The sequence below is a fragment of the Nyctibius grandis genome, chromosome 2, assembly GCF_013368605.1.
Source record: "Nyctibius grandis isolate bNycGra1 chromosome 2, bNycGra1.pri, whole genome shotgun sequence".
Classification (NCBI taxonomy): Eukaryota; Metazoa; Chordata; class Aves; order Nyctibiiformes; family Nyctibiidae; genus Nyctibius; species Nyctibius grandis.
The window spans coordinates 120,826,350-120,849,127 of NC_090659.1; the positions used below are offsets into that span (position 1 = coordinate 120,826,350).

Sequence of the window (22,778 nt, forward strand, 5' to 3'; positions counted from 1 at the left end):
TCTAAAATCAATACTATTTCCTATAGGTTTAAAATATGTACAGTTAATAAAAATGAAAGGGGGAAAATGGATAAGATGGCAGACGTCATTAACTGTGATAATCGTAGAATCGGAATCATAGAATAGTTTGGGTTGGGAGGGACCTTAAAGGTCATCTAGTTCCAACTAGCTAATCTGTGTTGAAAACACTTCGTGCATATTTTGCCAGCGTAGAGCTGAAATGTTGGTGTTTGTATTCTCTGAGTGGTCCAAGGCATTGCACAATAGCCGTGTGTACCTGAAGGAGGAAGGAGGTTAATAACATTTGCTGAAGCTGAACCATTTACATACTTTTTTTCCTACTGTACTCTTCTTATCCTTCACCATAACATATTATTTGAGACGAATGTATTAAGATGTTATATAAATACCAGTGCGCTATCATTGGCAACATAATAGTGCTTTTCTGATCAGTAGATTAAGTTAAGTAGTCCTGTCTGCTACTGACTTCTTAAATGCTTATCTGACTTTTATCTTTCAGGATGTTGCTTTTTCCCGTTTGTTACAGTTTGGGAAGCTTGTAAATGCTCTGTTTAGATAAACTGCTTGTTCAGTTTGAAGTAATATAACTAAGTCAGTTTTGATTTGTGTCCTTGGGAGCCTGCAAAAAACAAAACCCAGAGCTGGCAAGTGTTTACTTGTACTTGCAAGTCTTACTCTATAACATATGATTCCCCCCACGCTTTTTTGTTTTTCTTTTTTAAATCCTTGTCCTCGCCACTGGGGAGGTGGGGCAGTACCATTGTACTACAAGTCTGTCCAAAACTAGTGTTAAATTCAGCTGGATTCTGGATCTTCTTTTTCTTACCCAAGCCAAGTGGCCAGCATGCGTGTTCTCTGAAGGGGTGCCCTTGGCTGACTGGTCATGGGAGGTGATCAGGAAGCCAAGTGTAAAACCACAGAGCCAGGTACAAGCTTGAGTGCTGGAGGGAGGAGACTGAAATACCTGCACAGCTGAACACATATCAGCTGAAGAAGGAGAGGAAGACAGGTGAGACTGGAGCTTGGAGACAGTTTTTAACCTCTCGTTCTACTGCATCTACAGAATTCCTGGCACAGTATGAACCAGCATTTATGCAACAGCGATGGCCTGTACACCTCATAGTTTGTTCTGTGGAAAGTATGTGGGGTTGGCAGAGTCTGAAAAATTCTGGGGGTGGGGCTGTGGTTGGGAGGGCGCTCCAAACAGGCAGGGGGAGCGCTCAGGCTCCCTACAGCCTTCAAGGAAACTGCTTGGAGCAGCTGAGCTAAGCTGTATTGAGAACACTTGGGTTGGAGGCTGGTACCGCTTAGCCTTTGCAAACGCTTTATGGTAGCATGCTGTTAGACGAGGTCTTCTGTGTTTTCCCATGTCCAGGGCTGAGAGTGAAATGGGGTACAAAAGCAGTAGGGATTTGGGATTTTTCAGCCGTGGTTGTTTTTTGGTATCTAAGCGGTACGTTCTGAGAAATGAGCCGCTCTCCTTCTGAAAGGAAGGAAAGGAAGGGTGGTGCTTACTAGAGGGAGGCCTAACACAATGAGGGTCAGCTTTAACTTCTGTGTTAACTTACAAATGTGCCCAAGACTGTTCTCTTAAAATGCAGACAAATGTTCCAGCAGGTTTGCCGTGAGAAACCTGGATAGAACTGAAATCAGATTCAAGGTGTTAATGAAGGGAAGAACTAGAGAACATGAACTTGCAAAGGTAGAGCTGGAGTAAGCCACAGGGAAGAAAAAATCCTCCTTTATAGCAGTCAGCCCCAGCTGCTTTTAGGTTTAATAATGTCTTGAATATACACCAAAAGGGTAAAAAAACTCCTTTTCAACATTCAGACCCATAAAGCTCAAGTGAACATAGAAGCTGTGTATTTATTTCACTAAGGTGTTTTTTTCCTACAGTTGCCTAGTTCTAGACTGAAAAATAAAAAAGGGACAAATCAAATTATTTTCATTGTGCATCTTCTGGAAGATACAGAGCTCGTAGAGTTATAATCATTGCAAAAGAACTTGAAGAGTTTAATATTCTCCAAAACCTTTAGCCTTTTAATGTATACCTTTGTGTAAGCTGAAATTGTGCTCACCCACATATCTTTAGAGCTCCAGTGCCTAAGTTCTTCAGCAAAAGTGTGGTTTGACCCTGGCATTAGAGAAACCTACCAAAAATATCCTGAAAGACATTAACATGTGTTCTTCGCCGTTGTCTGCGAGCCGCCTGTAGTTCTGTTCTTTGACAGATTCTGTTACTGGCTCCTTCTGTTTCCCATCTCAGCAAAAGGCAGATAAGGGAGAGGTAGAGTCAGGCTCTGCCTGGCTCCAGTTCTCCTGACTGATAGTTGCAGCACGGCCAGAACACTCTTCCAGGAGGCTGCAAGTGGTACGGATGTCTCTCCTGTAGGAACTCTGCATGAAGAGTACAATAAAGTTGGGAAGTTGACGTTTCCTTCAACTATTGCACACTGAGTACCTCCCTGAAGGGATTAATCTTTCATCCCTTCATAAAAACAAATACGCTGGAGAGAAGAAGTACATCGAAGTCCTTGTCTTTCTCACCAACTTTCAGAGACTTAGAAACTGGCTAAATGATTGGTTTGGACTACAGTCCTAATTTTTAGGCAGAGATTTTGCCCAGAGTCAGCAAGAAAGTTTGTAGCGCAGGTGGAAGTAGAAGGCAGGTTTCTTGTCATTAAATCAGTAGTTGGGTTAGAAGGGTCTCTCTTCCTCAGAGATTAAGGTCTTCTTTGCTGGGGCTTTACTCCATCTGGTGGTGACTGGCTATTGCAATGTAATTTTAAATCGAGTTCTTGAGGCTTCTAATTTTAAGTCAAAGAATTTAATGCAAATGCGGATTGAATTTGCCCTTCCTAGTAAATGTAGGAGCGCACGTTTTCCTTGGGGTGTTTCATGCTCATGTTTCACTGCTGATAGTGTGGGGAGCTCTGCTTCTATGGCTGAAAGTTGAGAAATGTACTACCTCTACAAGTGCTACAGGGAAGGCTTCAGGCTTAGCTGTCAGCAGAAGGGAGGATCTGTGTGCCAGAAAAATATTGGGCTCATTTCATTATTGTAACTCTTTTTAAAAACAAACAAACAAAACAACAAAAAACTCCTCTGCATAATTAGAATTTTGACTGCTTGTCATGGATTTTGCATCTGTTTCAGCATAAACCAGTAACAATGTGCCTCTGGGTGTGGTGCTGAGGTGAGGGCAGACCCAGAAACAGACAAAGCCCTCCTGGAAAAAAAACTTCACCAACTCTGGCTAACGATTCATGTTGATGTGGGAAGAAAAATGATCGGGGAAATGTCCCCAAATGGAGGGAAATGAGTCTATTGCTGTCATGGTTATGAGTTAAAAAAAAGGCCTAGGCAAGTAGTTTTCACGGATTTTAATTTTAAATAATTTTCAAGAGTAATACAAAAGTTACAAGTTTGTCTATTCAGACTAATCGTTTTGTGGGGTTTTTTTCCCCCAAAATTCTTCAGGGGAGTTATTTGCTGCATCTTTCACATAGCACAGTTTAGAAAACACTTCAAGTGACACAATTTAAGCTTATGTTTTCCAGAACAGAGGGTTCTGTGTCAGACGTCTCTGGAAGTTCTCATACCTGGGGGGAACAAAAAAAAAAAAGGCAAGCAAGTAAAGTTGTAAGCGAATTAAAAGTGGCTATTTTGTGCATAACATTTTTTTGGACTAGGAAATCAAAGTTTGGGCAGGTAGAAGTGTGAGTCTGAGGCTGCCCAGCATCCTAGTAATCAGGCCACGTATCTTACAGAAGAAACCTCAGCAAAACAACCCCATGCAACGCGACAGGCTTGGGGAAGAGTGGCTGGAAAGCTGCCTGGCAGAAAGGACCTGGAGGTGTTGATTGATTGATGGCCAGCTGAATATGAGCCAGCAGTGTGCCCAGGTGGCCAAGAAGGCCAACAGCATCCTGGCTTGTGTGGCCAGAAGGACTAGGGGGCACTGGTGAGGCCACACCTCGACCCCTGACTACAAGAAAGACATTGAGGTGCTGGAGAGAGTCCAGAGAAGGGCAACGAAGGTGGTGAAGGGTCTGGAGAACAAGTCTGATGAGGAGCGGCTGAGGGAACTGGGGTTGTTTAGTCTGGAGAAAAGGAGGCTGAGAGGAGACCTTATTGCTGTCTACAACTACCTGAAAGGAGGTTGTAGTGAGGAGGGTGTTAGTCTCTTCTCCCAGGTAACAAGCAATAGGACGAGAAGAAACGGCCTTAAGTTGTGCCAGGGGAGGTTTAGATTGGATATCAGGAAAAACTTCTTCACAGAAAGGGTTATCAAGCATTGGAACAGGCTGCCCAGGGAAGTGGTGGAGTCACCATCCCTGGAGGTATTTATAAGCCGTGTAGATGTGCTTAGGGACATGGTTTAGTGGTGGGCTTGGCAGTGCTGGGTTAACGGTTGGACTCGATGATCTTAAAGGTCCTTTCCAACCAAAACTATCTATGATTCTAAAACCAAGCCAAGAGAACATCATGCCATTTAGGGATACCTTGTTTTTCCCCGTATTCCAGTGTAACAGCCCTGCTTCTGAATCCCGTTCAGCTGTCCCTGTGCTACCCCTCCAGTGCTGCTCCATCTCACATGCACAGAGCCAGCTTAGCACTTCTCAGTTCAGGGGACAGCAGGGACACACTAGCAAGCCTGACACACTGGAGCAGGCTTGCACAGGACTGCAACCTCCAGTTCTGGATTGCTTCCTAGCAGGCTACGTGTAACCTGCTCACAGGTACGGAAGAGGGGACTGCAGACAATCCTGCACTCAAGGCTATGCATCGATTTGCCTTCTAGTTCTAACAGAAACCTTGAGACAAAGTAGTCCCCATTATTTTTCCACCCTCACTAAATAATTCTAACTTCCACATTTATTATATACGTCAATATTTTAGTAAAAATCTAATGAGGAAAATAACTCTCTAACACATAATGGAATCATGTATGCACACATACTATCCTAATTTTACTTTCCATACTCACAGAAACAAGAAAACCACAAATAAACTGAATTCATCAGAATTCATTATTGACCTACAGTGAAGAAATAGGGGAAAGTATACAAATTCTGTGACTTTCTAAAAAAAAAAAAAAACACCAACCAAACCCTACAGGCTTTAAGCTACAAAAGCCTAAAAACCTCTTTCAATCCCCACAAACCCAAGCTGTAAGGTATCAAAAGGTACTGCCAATTAAACAAAGAAAACAAAAAAAGGTTCTCCTACATCTCATAGTTCCTAGCACAACTCAAATGAGAACAGACTCTAAACGGTTTTTAATCCACTCAAATTAGAGAAAGGCTTATTTATGAATGAATTTCTAAGCCAAACTATTGAATTTCCATTGCAGGCAGTCCATTGCAGAGACCTAAGATACTCTACATATTACGAGCTATCATTAAACACATTATGACTCACAAACGTACAAACAGAGGCCAAAAAATGTTGGTTTTCTGTGGCTGTAATCACATTAACAGATTTCTATACACAAATGTGTTCAGTTTATTACAGATATGCCTCACTTCACTATACTGTTTTGAACAACAACCAAAAGCAAATTCAGCATCATCCAGGCCACGAGCAGCCCTTACCCTGCTTCTTTAGCCTGTCTTCCCTTTGCTTTCTCGTGTCAGAGACCTTACCCACATATGTTCACAGAGTGCATAGAGTTACCTTCTAAATAGAGGAGATCTGCATCAAGTTACACTCCCAAAGAAAATATATTGCTTACGTTAACTGCTTGCATATTCATGAGATCTGTATAATGATAACACTGTATGCAGAGAGCCCAAAATACTGTTTTAAAAAGGGTTTTGGTTAATACTGTAGAGGCTAAACTGATAAACTGTTGGAAAGAATTTTGCAGACATCCTACAGGACTGCCTGCAGATTAGTTTATCTCCAGACTACACGGGCTGTCCCCACAGACAGTTATTTCTTAAACCAGTCCCTGGGAAACAACTCTCAGAGAGACTTTTGCATTTGTGCTCAAGGGTCTTGGTGACAGAACCAGATCAACTAGCAACACGATTTCTCCACCTCTCCCATATTTTTAAGCACTATAACTATGCTGGAACTGTGTCAAGGAAGAGACTAAGCATAACAAATAAGCACAAATTGACAAGTATCAGTGTGTTCTGTCTTCCCATGACTCCAGAGCATTTGCATAATCAGCAATATAGTGCAAATCCACGTATGTCAAAGGTGACGTTTCCAGAAGCAAAAAAAAATTCACAGGCTGTATAGCACTTTTCTAACAAAAAATTGATATGAAGATGCTGTCAAATAAATATAGAAACACTGGACAGAACCTCTCTATACTCAAGATAACAACAACAAACACTTCTAAACATTTCTGCATTATCTATATCTCCCTGAATAGCAGGACAGTAGTTCAATACTTAGAAATCAGCTGGTTTAATGCCTAGATAAAAGAACACGTTACTAGAGATCATTGCCATTACCATTTCAGAACCACATTTGCAGGAATGAAAGCTTCAGAAGGATTTGGGGTCATCTGTGCCTGAGTAACAGCAAACGAGGAAGCAAAGTTATAGAAGTTATCCAACATCTTCTGAGTGAACTGAAATAAATGAGAGACATTTTAAGTAAGTATTTTTTTCAGTTTGAATTTTTGTGCAAAAGTTTAACAGATACACAACTCCTATATGAAGTAAAATTAGCATTGCCATCTAAAACACAATGGGAAAGTGGATATGGTAGGTCCAGGGATGTCCATTTTAAATTGTTCAAAACATCCTAACTCTCAGTCTTGCCCTCAGATCCATCCAGCATCCAGAAATCATATTCAGAAATCTTCACTCGCCCTCTCCCTGCCCAATTTCATCCAACTGGATAAACAGCTTTGGGAAGAACATTTTCTTCTTGTGACAGAGAAGTGATGCGGTGGCAACAGCTGTCCCTCTCCTCCAAATTAAACCAACTGTAGACCAGGTCACAGCTGCCATTCCAGCTCACAGCAAAACACTAGATGTTAAACAAGCTGAAAAGTCTGCACTCTGCCTCGTTACAACTTGTCAGAATCCAGCGACAGGGAAATTTCCTTTAGCTTTCATCAGAGAAGGGCTGCTATCTTGGCATCCTCTGCCACAGGATCTTGCTGGGGAAAACATGAAAAAGATGTCCTACAACCCAGGAGCCTACCCTCAGTCTCACCCCACTCACATGCAGAACTCTGTGGTTTTGTCCCACTTTTTTCCATGCATCTTTTTTTTATAATATATAAAAATATATACATACATGCAATCATAAAGTTTCATAAAACTTACTAAAAATGTAGTGGGAGAGCAACCCCTTAACTTAGAGTAGCAACAGATGATTTTGCCTTTAAAAAAAATACTTCTATTGCTATAATGTAGCAGTTCCAAAGAGATGATGTGAAGTATTAAATAAAAGCCATTAAGTCATTCACAATGATGCTCCCAGCCATACTCCCTTTCTCCGCTATCTTCTCCCTCAAAGGTTTCCTTTGACTATCACTTTATATATTACTTCAACCTTTGGCTCAGCTGCATTCCTTCAAAGCGATACACAATTTCAGTTAACACACTATGCTTTTTTAATAGAAAAATCCACCTAACTGGAAATAACATTTGTAAAAAAGTTATGTAATCATGAGGTGGTTTTTTTTCTTTAAATATTATTGCCAGAAAAAAAATCTACCAGCCACGTTGCAGATGACCTCAAGTTGCACATTATTACCTCGTGACTTAACTACTGCTATTATAAAAATTGGTGGAATCAGAAATATTATTTAGATGTCATTTGCCCCTAACAACTACAGAAAAGCTTAATTAACCGTACTATACCAAAATAGCTGTCATGATACCATGTCCTAATCACGATACCTTTCTCCAAGAGACCTTACCTCTTTGGAGCTATTATGTGTATAAACTGCCAAAGGCCATCAGCTACGTTATCAGGATTACTGTTCAATTACCAATCTACCTCAGCAAGCATCTGTAAGGAAAGCGAGCAAGAAAAAAAAAAAAGCCTCAAGAAACGCCTCACCAACTTCTGAAATGTTAAAGATAATGCCAGAGCTGTCAGTGTTAGGGAAATCAAGACCTGCCATGCAGATCTAGCTTGCCTTGAACTGCTGTTAGATGGCCAACTAACTGCCAGTGCTGGCTGAGGATTTCCGGAGGTTCAAACTAACAGACAGGCTGGGTAAAAAATGGCAAGTGTTGCAGCCCAACGCCTGGTCCACAGGGAAAGAACTGGAAAAAAAAAAAACAAAAAACAAGCCAAAAAACATCTTTCTGTAGGAGAGGGCATGATTATGTAGTTCTGCAGAACTACCTCAGAAGGATTTCTCAAGGGTCAGTGGTACACTTGTATATCTATCTGCATCCATACCTGTGTCTGCTTTGACTTTTGGGTAATTTTTGACCATCCCTGCAAGTTTATGCACTGGAGTTCCAGCACCTACAAATCACCAAAGGTCCACTGTCTCTTACATGCGTTTAGTCACAGCTGCTCCTACAAGGAAGTATCAAATATTTTTACAGTAGAGTGACATCGACACAAGTGAGTCTATTGGCCTGATTCCACTGAGCAGGCAAAATCCAATCCTTTACAGAAGATGCAGTTTTCTAGTGTAAGAAAAAGTCATTTCAAAATATCAAAGCATCCAGCTGAATGATTTGACAATGATTAGGTTCGTTACAATCCTATAGCCATCCATAGCAGCTTTTGTTTTTTTTTTAATTAGTTCTTCAGAGGCTCAATTCTTAAGACTTTTGTAGTTCACAGAATTTCTGAAAACAGAACATCCAAGCTACCTCCGTGAATGAATCTACTGATGACACAGCAGCACTTGCAACAGGAGTCTGCTGGGCCAGGTTCTCCAGCAGTTCCACTGAGATTCCAATCTGGGCCACCGTTGGCGTCTGAGGGATGTTCATGGCACCAAAGGGATGTTGACTTCCCTTCCCTGAAAGCATCACAAACAGCACATGTGAGATGTAGCACACACGTAAAGACTGCGTTACTTAAATCCCCGTGTTTCTTCTGTAGAAGGTATTCCTCAACTCCCACCAGAGAGATCTCCCTATCTCAGCAATACAGAAACAATCACACAGTCCAAGCACAGGTACCAGTACACACAAACACAACAGATGAAACAGTGTGATAGGTACATTGAAAAAACACAGCAGATATTAAGGAAATTTCTAAAAAAATGGAAAAACATAACTTTAAAGCTCCCTATGAAGTAAATGGATTCAACAGGAAATATGATCTGTGAGTAAAAGACAGCAGAACCTTTCTCTATTGGAACCAACCCTTAAATTCACATTATAACAATGGCAGATAAAACAGGAAACATGCAGCACTGTTGCACAGTTGTTTAATTCACTCATTCAAACCAGCTGTGTGTGAACCTGTTTGGGCACTGAAAAAAAATACAGTACATTACTTCCAGAAGCTATTGCTGAGGAGGGCTGGGCAGCCCCATGTCTCATCCCTACAGCCCAAAACCACCAAGGGCAGCAAGGATCAAAGGAATAGCCACAGAACAGAACGGCCTCTGACTTTGCGGCAAGAGAGACAAAGAAAACCATCGGGGAGAAAACCACCCCTAAATTGCACACCCCTCATACAGGCATCATCCCAGCTCCCTGCCATCGCTGCTGACCTTTCTCAACTGAGTATTAAGCAGTACTTTCAGTCCCAGCTTCAGCTAGGGTCTCTGCAAATAATGACAGGCATCTAGAGTCACTTAAACCATGCTCTCCTCTTTGCCAGCATCTGTGAAGGAAAATACAGGAAAAAGGTCTGGGGGACCACAATGCTATTAGTAAGCAAATACTAATACTCCACCTAAGTTTGAGCGAACCCAATAGTCAAGTACCCTCTTAACACAGAAGTGATGTTTCAGTAGCACTCTCTGGCCTCTTGCTAGCAGGAGAAAGCAAAGCTAATCAAGAGCTGTCCTACAGAGCAGTCAACACTATCTTGAGCTGCAAGAAAGGCTAACTGAAATCTAAAGCACCATCAGACTTAGTTCCATGGTCAAAAACTCAGCCAGCAAAACCAGCACAAGTTTGAGAAGTCAAACACAGGCTCAAGACTGAAGATCTCAGAAACTTGACCATTCTTCTGCAGGGACACAAGGCACTACCACAAAGAAGCCAACACCCAACCCATAAGGAAAGCACCTTCACAAACCCAGCACCCTTTTCAACTGAAGCCAAGTGTTACTCCTCACTCCAGATCCTACAACTGCACCATAGCGCTACATTTACGAGCAAAGCACTCACTATTAAAATTTTACTTGAACACAAGGCCAGTAAGAAGAGAGTTCATCTCCTGAAGTGCTACTTAGAAGCTCTTCTGAGAAATGTCACTGCTGTACAATCTCAGCCTTTACTGTAGATAGATGCTTGATAAGGTAAAATTTATTAAAGTATTAAGAAAGAAAGAGAAATGCTATTAGAAAGCAAATATCACACAAGTTCATTATTAAAAATCCCAACAGCAACAGAGCTGGTAGAAGTTTTACACCTTGTAACATCTCCACCCGAGAAGCTGACATTTACAATAAAAGTGTAACAACCTCAAGCAACAGGCTCCATCGAAGATATCACTACTTTAGAAAGACACTCATGATCTAAATAATAAAATACATTCGTTCTGTCACTTTGCATGCACTCCCATGGAACCACTCTCTTGGAAAAATGTCTGCCTAAAAGGGCAAGAGAAAAGCATTCCCTGCCATCCTTACACCACCTGAAAGCATGGGGTGTATTTCAATGCCGGGCTCTTGCAACTAAATTCCAAACCTTACAAATACAAAGAACACAGTGTGTTACTCAATACTGAAATACAAGCCAAGGTTTTTGCGTTCAGACCTTCCACTCTCCAACGTACTATGTCATAGCAGAGCAACTGCAGTCGGAAAAATATTTTTTCCACCCCTTTCTTTCCCTTTGTTGAACCCTTGATTCAAGATAGTGAGCCCTCATTACTTTTGAGCCCAATCATGTGAAAAACTTTACCCATGTGTATGCCTCAAATGCAGACATTATATTAGAGGGTACACTTCTAAGTGGAAAACAGCATCACACACATCACTGCATGCTGCACAGCAGAAAAAAGTCTGTAATGGAAAAGACTATCCTGTAACTTTTATCCTACTTGTCAACGCACTTCCAGTACGGGTGCAAAATCCCAGCTCAAGGTTTGTTTTCTACTTCTACCACACTTTCAGGCACACCTGAAAAATAAAAAAACCCTTACAATCCCAAGGCAAGGAGTATTTCTAAGCCTCTTCTTTATGCACAATCACATGAAATTCATCTACTCTCCATCAGTAAAACAACACGCAGAGAAGAATATATAATTACATGCACTAAAGTATTACCAGCAATTATTCCTCTCCAGATCTAAAAGTACAGACAAGCCAGTAACAGTGACAATTGCCAGCAATGGCATTCTTCTACAGGTTGATCCTCTAGGCCCTAACTGCTTCCCTGCAGCATGACTTCCTGCTTTGAAACGGACGACCAGCAACACACTCCATCCACAACACTTTCCAAAGCAACCTAAAAACACTCCCTGTGGCAAAACCCAGCAGAATCTGTCTTGCCTTCCAAGAGCAGTCACGCTGCGCAAGGGCATCAGGAGCCCAAGCAGAAAACTTGAACTTTTTAGTGACACCATGAGAAGTGACCACAATTCCTTGTGTGGAGTGATAAAGCTCACAGTGATTCCCTTAGGAATGCCAGTGACCTTACTGACTGAATACAGTTAGCACTACTAGCGCAGCTCCAACAGGCACCAAGGGATCTTACTGTACCATTTATTACAGTTGCATTTTATTACACAAGTCCAAAATTGCACAATTTCAAGAGATCAACTCAGCCTCTTTCACAAAGGTGTACTGCTGCTTTAATCCTCTTGGCACTAAAGAAGCCCCTCAGCTTTGTTAAAGCCAGAAATATTCTATCCTACCTTGACTACACACTGTTAAACATTTAATCTGTAATGAAAAATCCAGAATCAGGAAGAGTAATAGTCTGAAAGAATACACAGTGACTGCCATCCCATGGGAGGGTGGGGAAATGACCAGAAAAACCCAAAACCTCACAAACACACATTATTCAGCTTTTAGCATGAATTCTAACTACTAATTTGACGGGGAGGGGGGGGACGATGACAGTGAGGGGAGTTGATTTAATAGTCTTATTTCCAGCAAACATGAAGATTGCATCTGAAAAGAAAAAAAATAATTCTGATTTAATGCTTACTGCAAAGCTGGTCACCATCTTATATGATAATTAACGCCCCAAAAAGAATCATGTGATAACGCTGGATGCTTCAGGCCTTTGACTCCTAGACTTATGATCAATATCAGCAGATGCAAGACTTCACTCGGTCAATTAAGGGGTCAAAACAACAACAAAAAGAACAAACACAAAACCCCACAAACCACACAAACACATTTCTAGCCTCACAGCATAGCTTTTAAGAATGGTTAAAAGTTAGCAAGAACAACAACAGAAAAGCTTGCTTTTAGATAATACTAACTTTGCACCGAGGCTACTCAGAAATACAACTCAACAAACTTTTCCTGACTATAGAGGAGCTCGAAAGGATTCTTTTAGAGAGTACTATGACATTCCTGTGAGACACTTTCAAGACCCAATTTGGAAATTTCTTATTTAACGAAAGCTACCCAAGTTTAAATAGCATCTGTAGTCAAGGAAAAAGTGTCCAGGTTCATAATTTAGTCTCTACTCCACAAATCACTCTTTCACATTGAAGAGTGTATTCCACAAAAGCGACTTCCCCTTTAGTTCATGTATTGAGACAACCTTCTGGTATCCCACTTGGAAACACTGCAATGTTCACCTGCGTTGGCTTTCTTAACTGAGCATGGGACAGGAAGAAGGAGAGAAGCAAACAAAAAAACCTGGAGCAACACCATTTTACTTGACCCTCATAGTCCAGGAGTCTAATACCACATCCCCAAATACCGTATTTAACAGCCCAACCAGTCCTTACATCAATGTGCAACATGGGCAAGTTACACACATCACAAAACCTGTACAATTCTAGGGCACTTCAGACACTAAACCTAAACTTAAGAGTTACAAATGACACATTTAACCTTTCCCAAAGTCTGTGTAATAAAACACCATGCCACTTCAGCTGGCCACTCATGTCCACATGCTGGCCCTCTTCATCACACAGCAAGAAACTCTGCTACAACCACTGCTTCACAGGGAGCTGACAAATAATTAGGGACACAAATCTGTTCCTCTCAACAAGGGATTAAGTTCAAGCAAACACAGCACTCTCCAGTATTTTCACTCTGCAGCACAGCTGTTAATACATCAACTTGCTTCCTGGGGATATTAAACAGATTTCACAAAATACATTACATCCATGTTACAAAAATTACATATTTTCTCATAATTTTAAGGCACATATTCCTCACATAACCTAACAATAAGATGACATAATCTAGACACACTGTTCCAGCTCATGAAAGTAACAGGCAGCCTCTTTATTACATTCGGTTTTGCAAACCCCACATCAACTTCATTTTACTACTAATTCACCAAATCAGCTCGCAGCATCCTCATATTAGCCTGCACTTACCAAGTTAGAAATATCTGTGCAACCTCTGTGTTTCTCAGAAACACAGATTCACTTGCCACCCCCAACACCCCTAGAAAAGGTTACAATGCTGAAAACACCTTGACAACGGAGCCGCTCAGCTTTAAACTGCTATTTTACATGAATGAAGCCTCAACAGCCGAGCTATGAACACAATCGCCTAATGCTTCTTGCACAGTGTATAAAACTCCAGTTCAACTTCTTTATTCAGCCTCTTTGTGGAACAGCACTGCTACCTACTACTCGGAATCAGGAGACATCTGAGCACCCAAACGTTTGGTGAAGGACGTACCGTTGACATTTGCCCTCCTCCTCATGATTTCACAGATGCATATGGTCTATCAACAGCCTGCTCAAAAAATTAGCTCGAGGTAGTCAAATCGAAAACGCAGATTTCAACAGTCAGTAATGTCTCTCAAGGATTCCAGCTCTCTGTAATCCCCTCTCTGGTCTCCCCTTTCTACAGTCTCATAGTCGTCTTCATCATACAATTATTTATGGTCATGGAAACTAAGGCTGTGTAGCTTATATTGACTCTACAGTCAAGAGAGAAGCTGCAGACAACAATGGGAACAGCAGAGGTCTCTGAGGATCATAGAATCACAGAATGGTTTGGGTTAGAAGGGACCTTAAAGATCATCTAGTTCCAACCCCCCTGTCACAGGCAGGGACACCTTCCACTAGACCAGTTTCATCAAAGCCTCATCCAACCTGGCCTTGAACACGGCCAGGGAGGGGGCAGCCACAGCTTCTCTGGGCAACCTCTGCCAGTGTCTCACCACCCTCACTGTCAAGAATTTCTTCCTAACACCTAATCTAAATCTACCCTCTTTCAGTTTAAAACCGTTCCCCCTCGTCCTGTCACTACTTGCCTTTGTAAAAAGTCCCTCTCCAGCCTTCCTGTAGGCCCCCTTCAGGTACTGGAAGGCTGCTAGAAGGTTTCCCCAGAGCCTTCTCTTCTCCAGGCTGAACAGCCCCAACTCTCTCAGCCTGTCTTCATAGGAGAGGTGCTCCAGCCCTCTGATCATCCTCGTGGCCCTCCTCTGGACTCTTGTTCAGATCAAGCACAGCACTGCCTCACGGCACTGCAAATGCATTCAGCCATGGCACAGAGTTGTTCCTCAAGAGCAACCCTTACTTGGAAATTATGGCTAATCATTCAAAAAGCGTCTCAAAATGTGTTCTCCTATGAAGCTGTCTGGAAGGATATATAATACAGTAAGTCTTTCAAGCATGAGAAACATACTGCAAAAGCTGGCAAAAGAACCGGCAATAAACTTTACTGTTTCACTAACAACACAGCTTTGGAATACACAAAAACACGCCTGCAAAACCCTTCCTGTGGCTGTTATCTCTTCTGAAGAAAGCCCAAATTTCTGAGGAACATACATGATCACAATTCATCTTGCTCTGCACCTTGAGAGCCCTTATCTCATGTCACACTACCATCCAGGACTGATTCAAAAGAAAGCACGCCATGTTACGAATTAATACATTTTAGCACAGCAATCTCAACGCTTACCTAAATAGGGATTCGAGTTAAGGCTGTAGACTACACTGATGCCTATAAAAGATGGGGTTTTTATCATCATAACACTTGAAGCTGCTTGACTGACGTATCCATTCCTTTGATAAGACAAAGGTGTGCCATTGGGGTGCTTCATCGTTTTTATAATACATATGGCAAAATCCTCATATATTTAGGAAAAAACACCCACACCTGCTTCAGGTAGCACCAGCATTCTCCAACTGCCACATGAGTCAGACTTCTCTGACTCGAGTCTATATCGAAAATATCAAAACCTTTGGGAAGCCGTTTTCCAGTGACGATACCCTCTACTGGAGAATTATATAGTGCAACCGCACCCGAGTGGGAAGCGGCCAGCTGTGTGAAATCACTGCGTCAGACTTCACTCATGACAAAACCTGTCTCCGTGCCACAAAGAATACAACCGCGTAACAGTGGAAGCTGAAAGAAAACATGGCAGGCATGTCTAGACAAATGCCTAAAAAACATGCTATGGAAGTTACAGGGTCACCCTTCCTCAGGATCGCTATGCAGAAGCAGCACTGGAACACATGCCAAGCCTGCTCAAAGGAGCTTCCAGATCAACACTGCACACAAGAGAAGACAAGAGAAATTTTGCTAGGAACATTAATGTACAGACAGACTTCTATTACGCTGACAGACTGCTTCTGGTACCACACCTGCTAGGGACTACCTGAAAACACACAGAGGTCTGCCTTTTCAAGTAGCTTCTTGTTCAAAACCACCTTCAAACATTTATCCCCTTACACATGCAGGAATACATCTGTTTCACTGACCGCTATATGTTTTACCAGTCTTACCAGATTTCAGACCAGAAATTTTGAAGATGGCACTTGGCTTCTCATTAGTGACAAACCCCAGCAGCTGCCACACTGCCATCCCACTCTGGTCCGGATAACAAAAATAGACAGATCCTCCCATTCCTTCTGGAAATGGTATTGTTCCCAGCATGAAGACCACTACATGGTTGATGTTTTCATAGTCCGGTAAATCAAATACAAATTTGTCTTCAGCTACTTGCTGGGGAGCTGCTTGTACCTAAAGAGAACAAAAGCTTTATTAGTATACTGTTTTTCATCTTTGCCTGTGTGAATTTCCCTTTATAGAAACACACCTAAAGTGGAACATAACAGAAAGTGAGGAATGAACTAACCTAAATAGCAAATAGCCAGATAAAAATCAAACACAGCAGAAGAACAACTGTAAAAAATATTACTGAAAAGGAACAACAGTCTTGTTCTACCTGCACTGAACGTATATCCCACCCGGGACTACAGGATCAGAATACCTTCGCTCCCCATGTGCGTAGGAGGAAAATAGGGTGCAGAAGAGGTTGCCAAGTCTATAAGCAGTGGCTGTTGACCACCTGGCTGGCACAACCCCAGGATCATGGAAACCTGTTCACATAGGAAATACAATAGACCTTGAGACAGGCAGCAGAAGGATGGCTGAATGCCAGAGCAAAAGATACCCTCCTCTTTACCCGAAATGCCACATCCTCGCAGCCAACGCACAATCTAGCCTTAAAAAGCTTCTTTTAAGCTCCCAGGTTGTCTCCGAGGAGCCCAAACATCTCCGTTAACAGAGCGCATGGGAGCTGCCTCCAGGCAACGAGGCTCTACAGCGCAGCTGCCTCTGGGGACGAGGGGCAGGAGCCAGCCGAGGCGCCGGGCAGGCGTGACGGGGACGGCGAGGTCCCCTCTGCCTGGGGCCAGCCCCGGCCGGAGCCCGGCGCCGGGAAGGGCGAGCCCCGGCGGGGCGGCCCTGCGGCAGCTCCACCCCGGCCCCGAGCGGGTTGAGGGCCCCGCCCGCGGCCCGGGCAGCGCTCACCAGCCTGCCCGCTACCAGGCAGCCGAACATGGCGACGGCCGCCGAAGCCCCTCAAACGCCTCGCTGCTCCGGAGCCTCCATCGGCACCGTGTCCCGGAACTCAACACGCCCCCGTACACCCCGGGGGCCGCCGAGTCACTTCCGGAGCGCGGCCGCCGGAGATGGCGAGTGGACTACAACTCCCGTAGTGCAACGCGCGGCGCGCAGCGAGGGGGGAGGCGGGGGCGGCGCGGGGCCTGACGGGGGATGTAGTTCGCGTCCCTGCGCCGGGGAAGAGGCACCCCGCTTCACCCAGCCCTGGGGCCCCCCAGCGCTGCCGTCCCGAGCTCTGTGGGCTGGATTAAAACGTGACTGATTTGCTCCGAGTGTTGAAGAGCAGAGGAAATTTTGTAGCTCCTGTACCTAGAAATTAAAGTCAGTCTCACGATGGAAGTAAAAGGCTGAATCCAAACTGTTTAAATCCAGATAAAAGTGGCCAAAGCAATTAGGAACAAATACTAGAACTAGAAACAAATAGGAGACCCCCCCTGCAGTGCTGCGTCCAGCTCTGGGGCCCCCAACATAAGAAGGACATGGAGCTGTTGGAGCGAGTCCAGAGGAGGGCCATGAAGATGATCAGAGGGCTGGAGCACCTTTGCTATGGAGAGAGGCTGAGAGAGTTGGGGCTGTTCAGCCTGGAGAAGAGAAGGCTCCGGGGAGACCTTCTAGCACCTTCCAGTACCTGAAGGGGGCCTACAGGAAAGCGGGAGAGGGACTTTTTACAAGGGCAAGTAGTGACAGGATGAGGGGGAACAATTTTAAACTGAAAGAGGGTAGATTTAGATTAGATCTTAGGAAGAAATTCTTGACAGTGAGGCTGGTGAGACACTGGCAGAGGTTGCCCAGAGAAGCTGTGGCTGCCCCCTCCCTGGCAGTGTTCAAGGCCAGATTGGATGGGGCTTGGAGCAACCTGGTCTAGTGGAAGGTGTCCCTGCCAATGGCAGGGGGGTTGGAACTAGATGATCTTTAAGGTCCCTTCTAACCCAAACCACTCTATGATTCTATGAAAATCTGCATTCAAAAATAAAAGAGAGAAAAAATGGTAAAGTTAATCAGAAAAACTACCTGATTAAACATGCTGACATACACCGAGTATACTGAGAGACAACTGCTGTAACAATGTATGACGCTGCATTACCAAGAAACTCAATTTGTCCTCACAGATAAAGGTCAGGTTCTGGAAGTTCACACTGCAGAAGCGCGCACACCGTGTATATTTACTGTGTGAACTGATCGTCGGTGTCCTACATGTCCCAGGTAATAAGTGATAGGATGAGAGGAAACGGCCTCAAGTTGTGCCAGGGGAGGTTTAGATTGGATATCACCAGAAGTGTTATCAAGCATTGGAACAGGCTGCCCAGGGGAGTGGTGGAGTCACGAGCCCTGGAGGTATTTAAAAGCTGTGTAGATGTGGTGCTTAGGGACACGGTTTAGGGGTGGACTTGGCAGTGCTGGGTTAACGGTTGGACTCAATGATCTTAAAGGTCCTTTCCAACCAAAACGATTCTATGATTTCAGAGTACCTACCATTAGACTGCTCTTGGTGCTCAGAGCACAACCCTCCTTGACTTCAGTAGCAGCTTCCACTAGTGAGATTTCCAAGCTTCTATCAAACCTTCCACAAGCCTGCAAGATAGTCTAACGGCCTGGTTAACATCACATATGAATGCAGAGACACAAACAGAAACATGTCTAGTTTTCCAAGGGCGAACCCAAAGACAATCTTTGCCCTGCCATCATCCCTTTCTTCCTGCAAATGCCTCTCAATGTCTTCCAACTTTTGCAAAAGCAGGGAGATGTCATGGCAGCAATAGGTGACTTTAAACTTCAATGCCATGTGGCAGTGGAAGGGGACTGGAAACCTATGTTTGCATTTCACAGACATTTGCGCAGCTAAGAAGTGATAAGCAACAGAGCTTGTGCTGTGTGCCAGACTAAAAGAAAGAAACTTCTAGTGGTTCTAGTAACATCTGCTCACTCCCCTTGGGCTCAGTCCCCTCTTCTGTCTCTGCCCTGGGTTCCCTCTGCAGACCTACCTGCAGTCCTGAGAAGCCTTGACCCACTTGCAGCTTCATTGTCTGTCCAGTCCTCCCTATTTTCCTAAGACTGTCACCCCGCACTGTCTTGTTAACATCTGTCCACAACACCAACTCTGAACAAGCCCAACTCTCTCAGCCTGTGTTCATAGCAGAGGTGCTCCAGCCCTCTGATCATCTTCGTGGCCCTCCTCTGGACTCGCTCCCACAGCTCCATGTGCTCCTTATGTTGAGGGCCCCAGAGCTGGACACAGCACTGCAGGTGGGGTCTCACGAGAGCAGAGTAGAGGGGCAGAATCCCCTCCCTCGACCTGCTGGCCACGCTGCTTTTGATGCAGCCCAGGATACCCCTTCTGGGCTGCAAGCGCACATTGCCGGCTCATGTTGAGCTTCTCATCAACCATCACCCCCAAGTCCTTCTCCTCAGGGCTGCTCCCAATCCATTCTCCATCCAGCCTGGATTTGTGCTCAGGATTGCCCTGACCCACGTGTAGGACCTTGCACTTGGCCTTGTTGAACTTCATGCGGTTTGCACAGGCCCAGCTCTCAAGCCTGTCAAGGTCCCCTTGGATGGCAAAAATGAAAATACTGAATGCGCAGAGTGTGGGCTTTGGAGGGCTGAGAAAGGATGGCTCAGGACACAGGGACTGAGTTTCAGTCTCTGTTTATGGGGCACTTCTCTCCCAAGTTAGTGCAATAATTGTTAAACTGCAACCATGTTCTTTTGGTCCAGGGAAACTCCTATGCTTCATTGCTTGCCCTCCCCTGGGTATTAGAGCACAGGCTGTCTGGGCTAGATGGAAACAAATCCATGGAAACAGTTTGACTGGGAACAGTGTTCTGCACTTTCCATAGAAGCCATTATTTTAAACCTTGCGCTGCTGTTTCTTCTTATTTTTATACAGGTAGTTTCATTCATGCTTTAATCTTAATCATACCGGTTTTACTATTTCTGTTACAAATCTCTCTAAAACTTCCGCCTTTTTGCTGTGCCAGTGTGCTGCCCTGGGCTCCGAAATCTGTGATTAGACCCATCCCTGTAGGAAATGTTGGAGTCTTTCCTGCAGCCAGGCTCAGCTCTGGTGGACATCTTCCACTGTTGGACAGGGTCCTCAGCCATCTCACCACAGGCTTGCTGGGCTCAGGGCACTGCACCTGTGGCTCATGGTGGAGGCTTGTCATGGGGAAAGCTCACAGGGTTGCTCTTGTTGCCCACTTTGCAGTAGCAAAGGGTGACGCTGCCTCTCCAAATGCTAAAAAAATTAAAACATACTCAATGGAGACCCTGGTGCCTGCTACCAGATGGAGTAACCAACCTGTGCCTGGCAATGTATTGATGTGTGGGAATTATGAGAACAAGATCCTTTAAAAATCCCAGTGCTAGCCCACTGTTATTTGTATGGGCATAATGGAATAAGTCTTTCTGTCTGATTCACCTCTTGGATTCAGCAAGAAGCCCAGGTGTGAGAAGTGTTGAAGCAGTAGAGCAGAACTGCCCAAGTCCCAGGCCTCATTTTGGATGTGAGCCTTTGCAAGGGAGTTCTCCACTTGGCAGGTGTTTTTCCAGCTGGCCCTGATGAACTGGAATGAAAGAAAGTGTTTTAAAGCTTGAGATAATGCAAATTAGAGGAGGGTGGCCAAGCTCTGCAGTGCAGTCACTGAGGCACAACAAGAAATCTGCTAATTAGGCAAGAGCTCATCTCACGTTGCTAATTTGCTGCAGACCTCTGAGATTACACCAGGTCTAAAAGGCGCAGGGCAACCCCATCTTGCAGACCTGATCTCAACAGGGCTCTCGTGCACTCTTGCCGAGATATGAGTTTTATTTTTTGTTAATTTAAGCCTAATTCTTTAGTATTGACGTAAAACGTGTTGAGCTTTCTTTGCAAGGACAGTAGCAGAGCTATTGCCGCTCCCCCTTACAAAAGCTAATCTCAGCCTGGCTATGATGTTACAGAATCACAGAATCAATCAGGTTGGAAGAGACCTCTGGGGTCATCGAGTCCAGCCATTGCCCTGACACCACCATGTCAACTAGACCATGGCACTAAGTGCCGTGTCCAGTCTTTTTTTAAACACTTCCAGAGATGATGACTCCACCACCTCCCTGGGCAGCCCATTCCAATGTCTAATGACCCTTTCTGAGAAGAGATGCTTCCTAATGTCCAACCTGAACCTCCCCTGGCGCAGCTTGAGGCTGTGTCCTCTTGTCGTATTGCTAGTTGCCCGGGAGAAGAGTCCGACTCCCACTTCACTACAACCTCCTTTCAGGTAGTTATAGACTGTGATGTTGCCCTAGAATGTACTTGTGACACTTTGGTCTCCTCTTGAGCCCTGCTAGGATCCATGGCTTAGTGCCATTTATGTAATAGAAGGTCATACGGAGCAGACATGTTCCCTGTGTGCAACAAGTGAAAGTACTTCCCATTCAATATTAACAGATAGCAGCACAACATAGGAAACAGTTATGTGTAGAGAACCTCTGAAAAGAAGGTAGCTGTTCCTGGGTGAGGCAAAGGCATGAGTAAGACAAAGAAACACCAGGCAAGCTGAGTCCAGATCGATACAAAACTTCACCCGTCAAAGGTGGGTGGTGTGCCAGGATATGTACTGGGATGCACCTGAACACACAGACCAGGAGCATCTACAGGTATCTGAATGTGGGTGCAGTGAGGTGTGGATGCTGGATGAGCAAGAGCTGTGACAAGTAACTTTTTTCCTGAATAAAGAGTAATTTTCTTGTACTTTGAGGTTGGTCTTTTCAAATTAGTCACAGTTGCAAAGGCAACAATAGCTTGTAAAAGACTGGTGTGGTAGGTTTTTTAGTCCTTCTCCTTTCCTCCTTCTCTGAATACCTGTTTCTCTTGGTTTACTGTTTATTGTACCGTTGTTCCATATTTTTTGTTGTTCTTGTCATTTCTTGATTGCAAAGAAGTTGGGGCTTTGCATCTGCTTTTCCAGGGGCAGATTTTTTCCCCTCTGCTGCTCTACAAGTGAGAAAGGAACAGGAGAGAATTTCTTCTTAATGTTCCCAGTGTTTGAGGCAGCCGCAGATGCCTGACTATGTATCTACCAGATGCAGGCTAAGTAAGCTGCCCGTGGTCCATTTCCCCCCGATTCACTGCAGGAGAGCAGTCAGCCCTGTTGCCAGTCCTAGCTGTCAGCAGTCAGATAGGCACTAGCCAGATCTGCCCATGGGTGGGTGTCTCTCCCATTTCGGGATGGTGGTAAAGCCATGTGAGATCAGATGATATTGAAGAACAGACTCTTGACCTCTTCTCCTGAGTTAACAGGTTTCCTCTATGTAGCTAATGTATCTCAGAGCTCTGCTTCTTGAGAGCTTGGATGAGGTTGCGTAGAGATGCCCTGGTGTGAGCAGGTAATAGGGCTGAGGGCATTTGCAGTCATGGAAATATGTGATAAGAAGGGTGGAGTTATGTAATGGTGAAGAAGGAGCTGCCTCATGAGACAGCGGAGGAACAAGGCTACATGAAGCATGCACGAATGCGATGTTGAGTGGTTCAGGGTTGGTGACTCTAAGGTCATTTCAGAAAGAGCTTTTAATTGTCTTTCTGATGGGCAGTGGCCTGTATTTGTTGTGTTGCTGCTTTCCTCAGTGCTGTTGACCAAGTGGTATTAATCCTCACCCT

The 22,778-nt window shown here is 44.2% G+C and overlaps 1 protein-coding gene across 2 annotated transcripts; it reads right to left on the minus strand.

The window, feature by feature from the left end:
• Window positions 1-3,389: 3,389 nt before the first annotated feature.
• On the minus strand, window positions 3,390-17,171 carry HIKESHI (heat shock protein nuclear import factor hikeshi). 2 transcript variants are annotated; one of them, XM_068425156.1, is made up of 6 exons: window positions 17,054-17,144; window positions 16,512-16,620; window positions 16,024-16,261; window positions 8,832-8,983; window positions 6,492-6,610; window positions 3,390-3,623 (listed from the first exon to the last, which is right to left on the minus strand). In XM_068425156.1, exons 3-6 carry the CDS (start codon window positions 16,172-16,174, stop codon window positions 3,569-3,571), a joined length of 477 nt encoding a protein of 158 aa, XP_068281257.1. In that variant the 5' UTR covers window positions 16,175-16,261; window positions 16,512-16,620; window positions 17,054-17,144; the 3' UTR covers window positions 3,390-3,568. The 2 variants fall into 2 exon arrangements, with proteins under 2 accessions (XP_068281257.1, XP_068281256.1); XM_068425155.1 differs by lacking the exon at window positions 16,512-16,620 and having other exon boundaries at window positions 17,054-17,171.
• Between the last annotated feature and the right edge of the window lie 5,607 nt (window positions 17,172-22,778).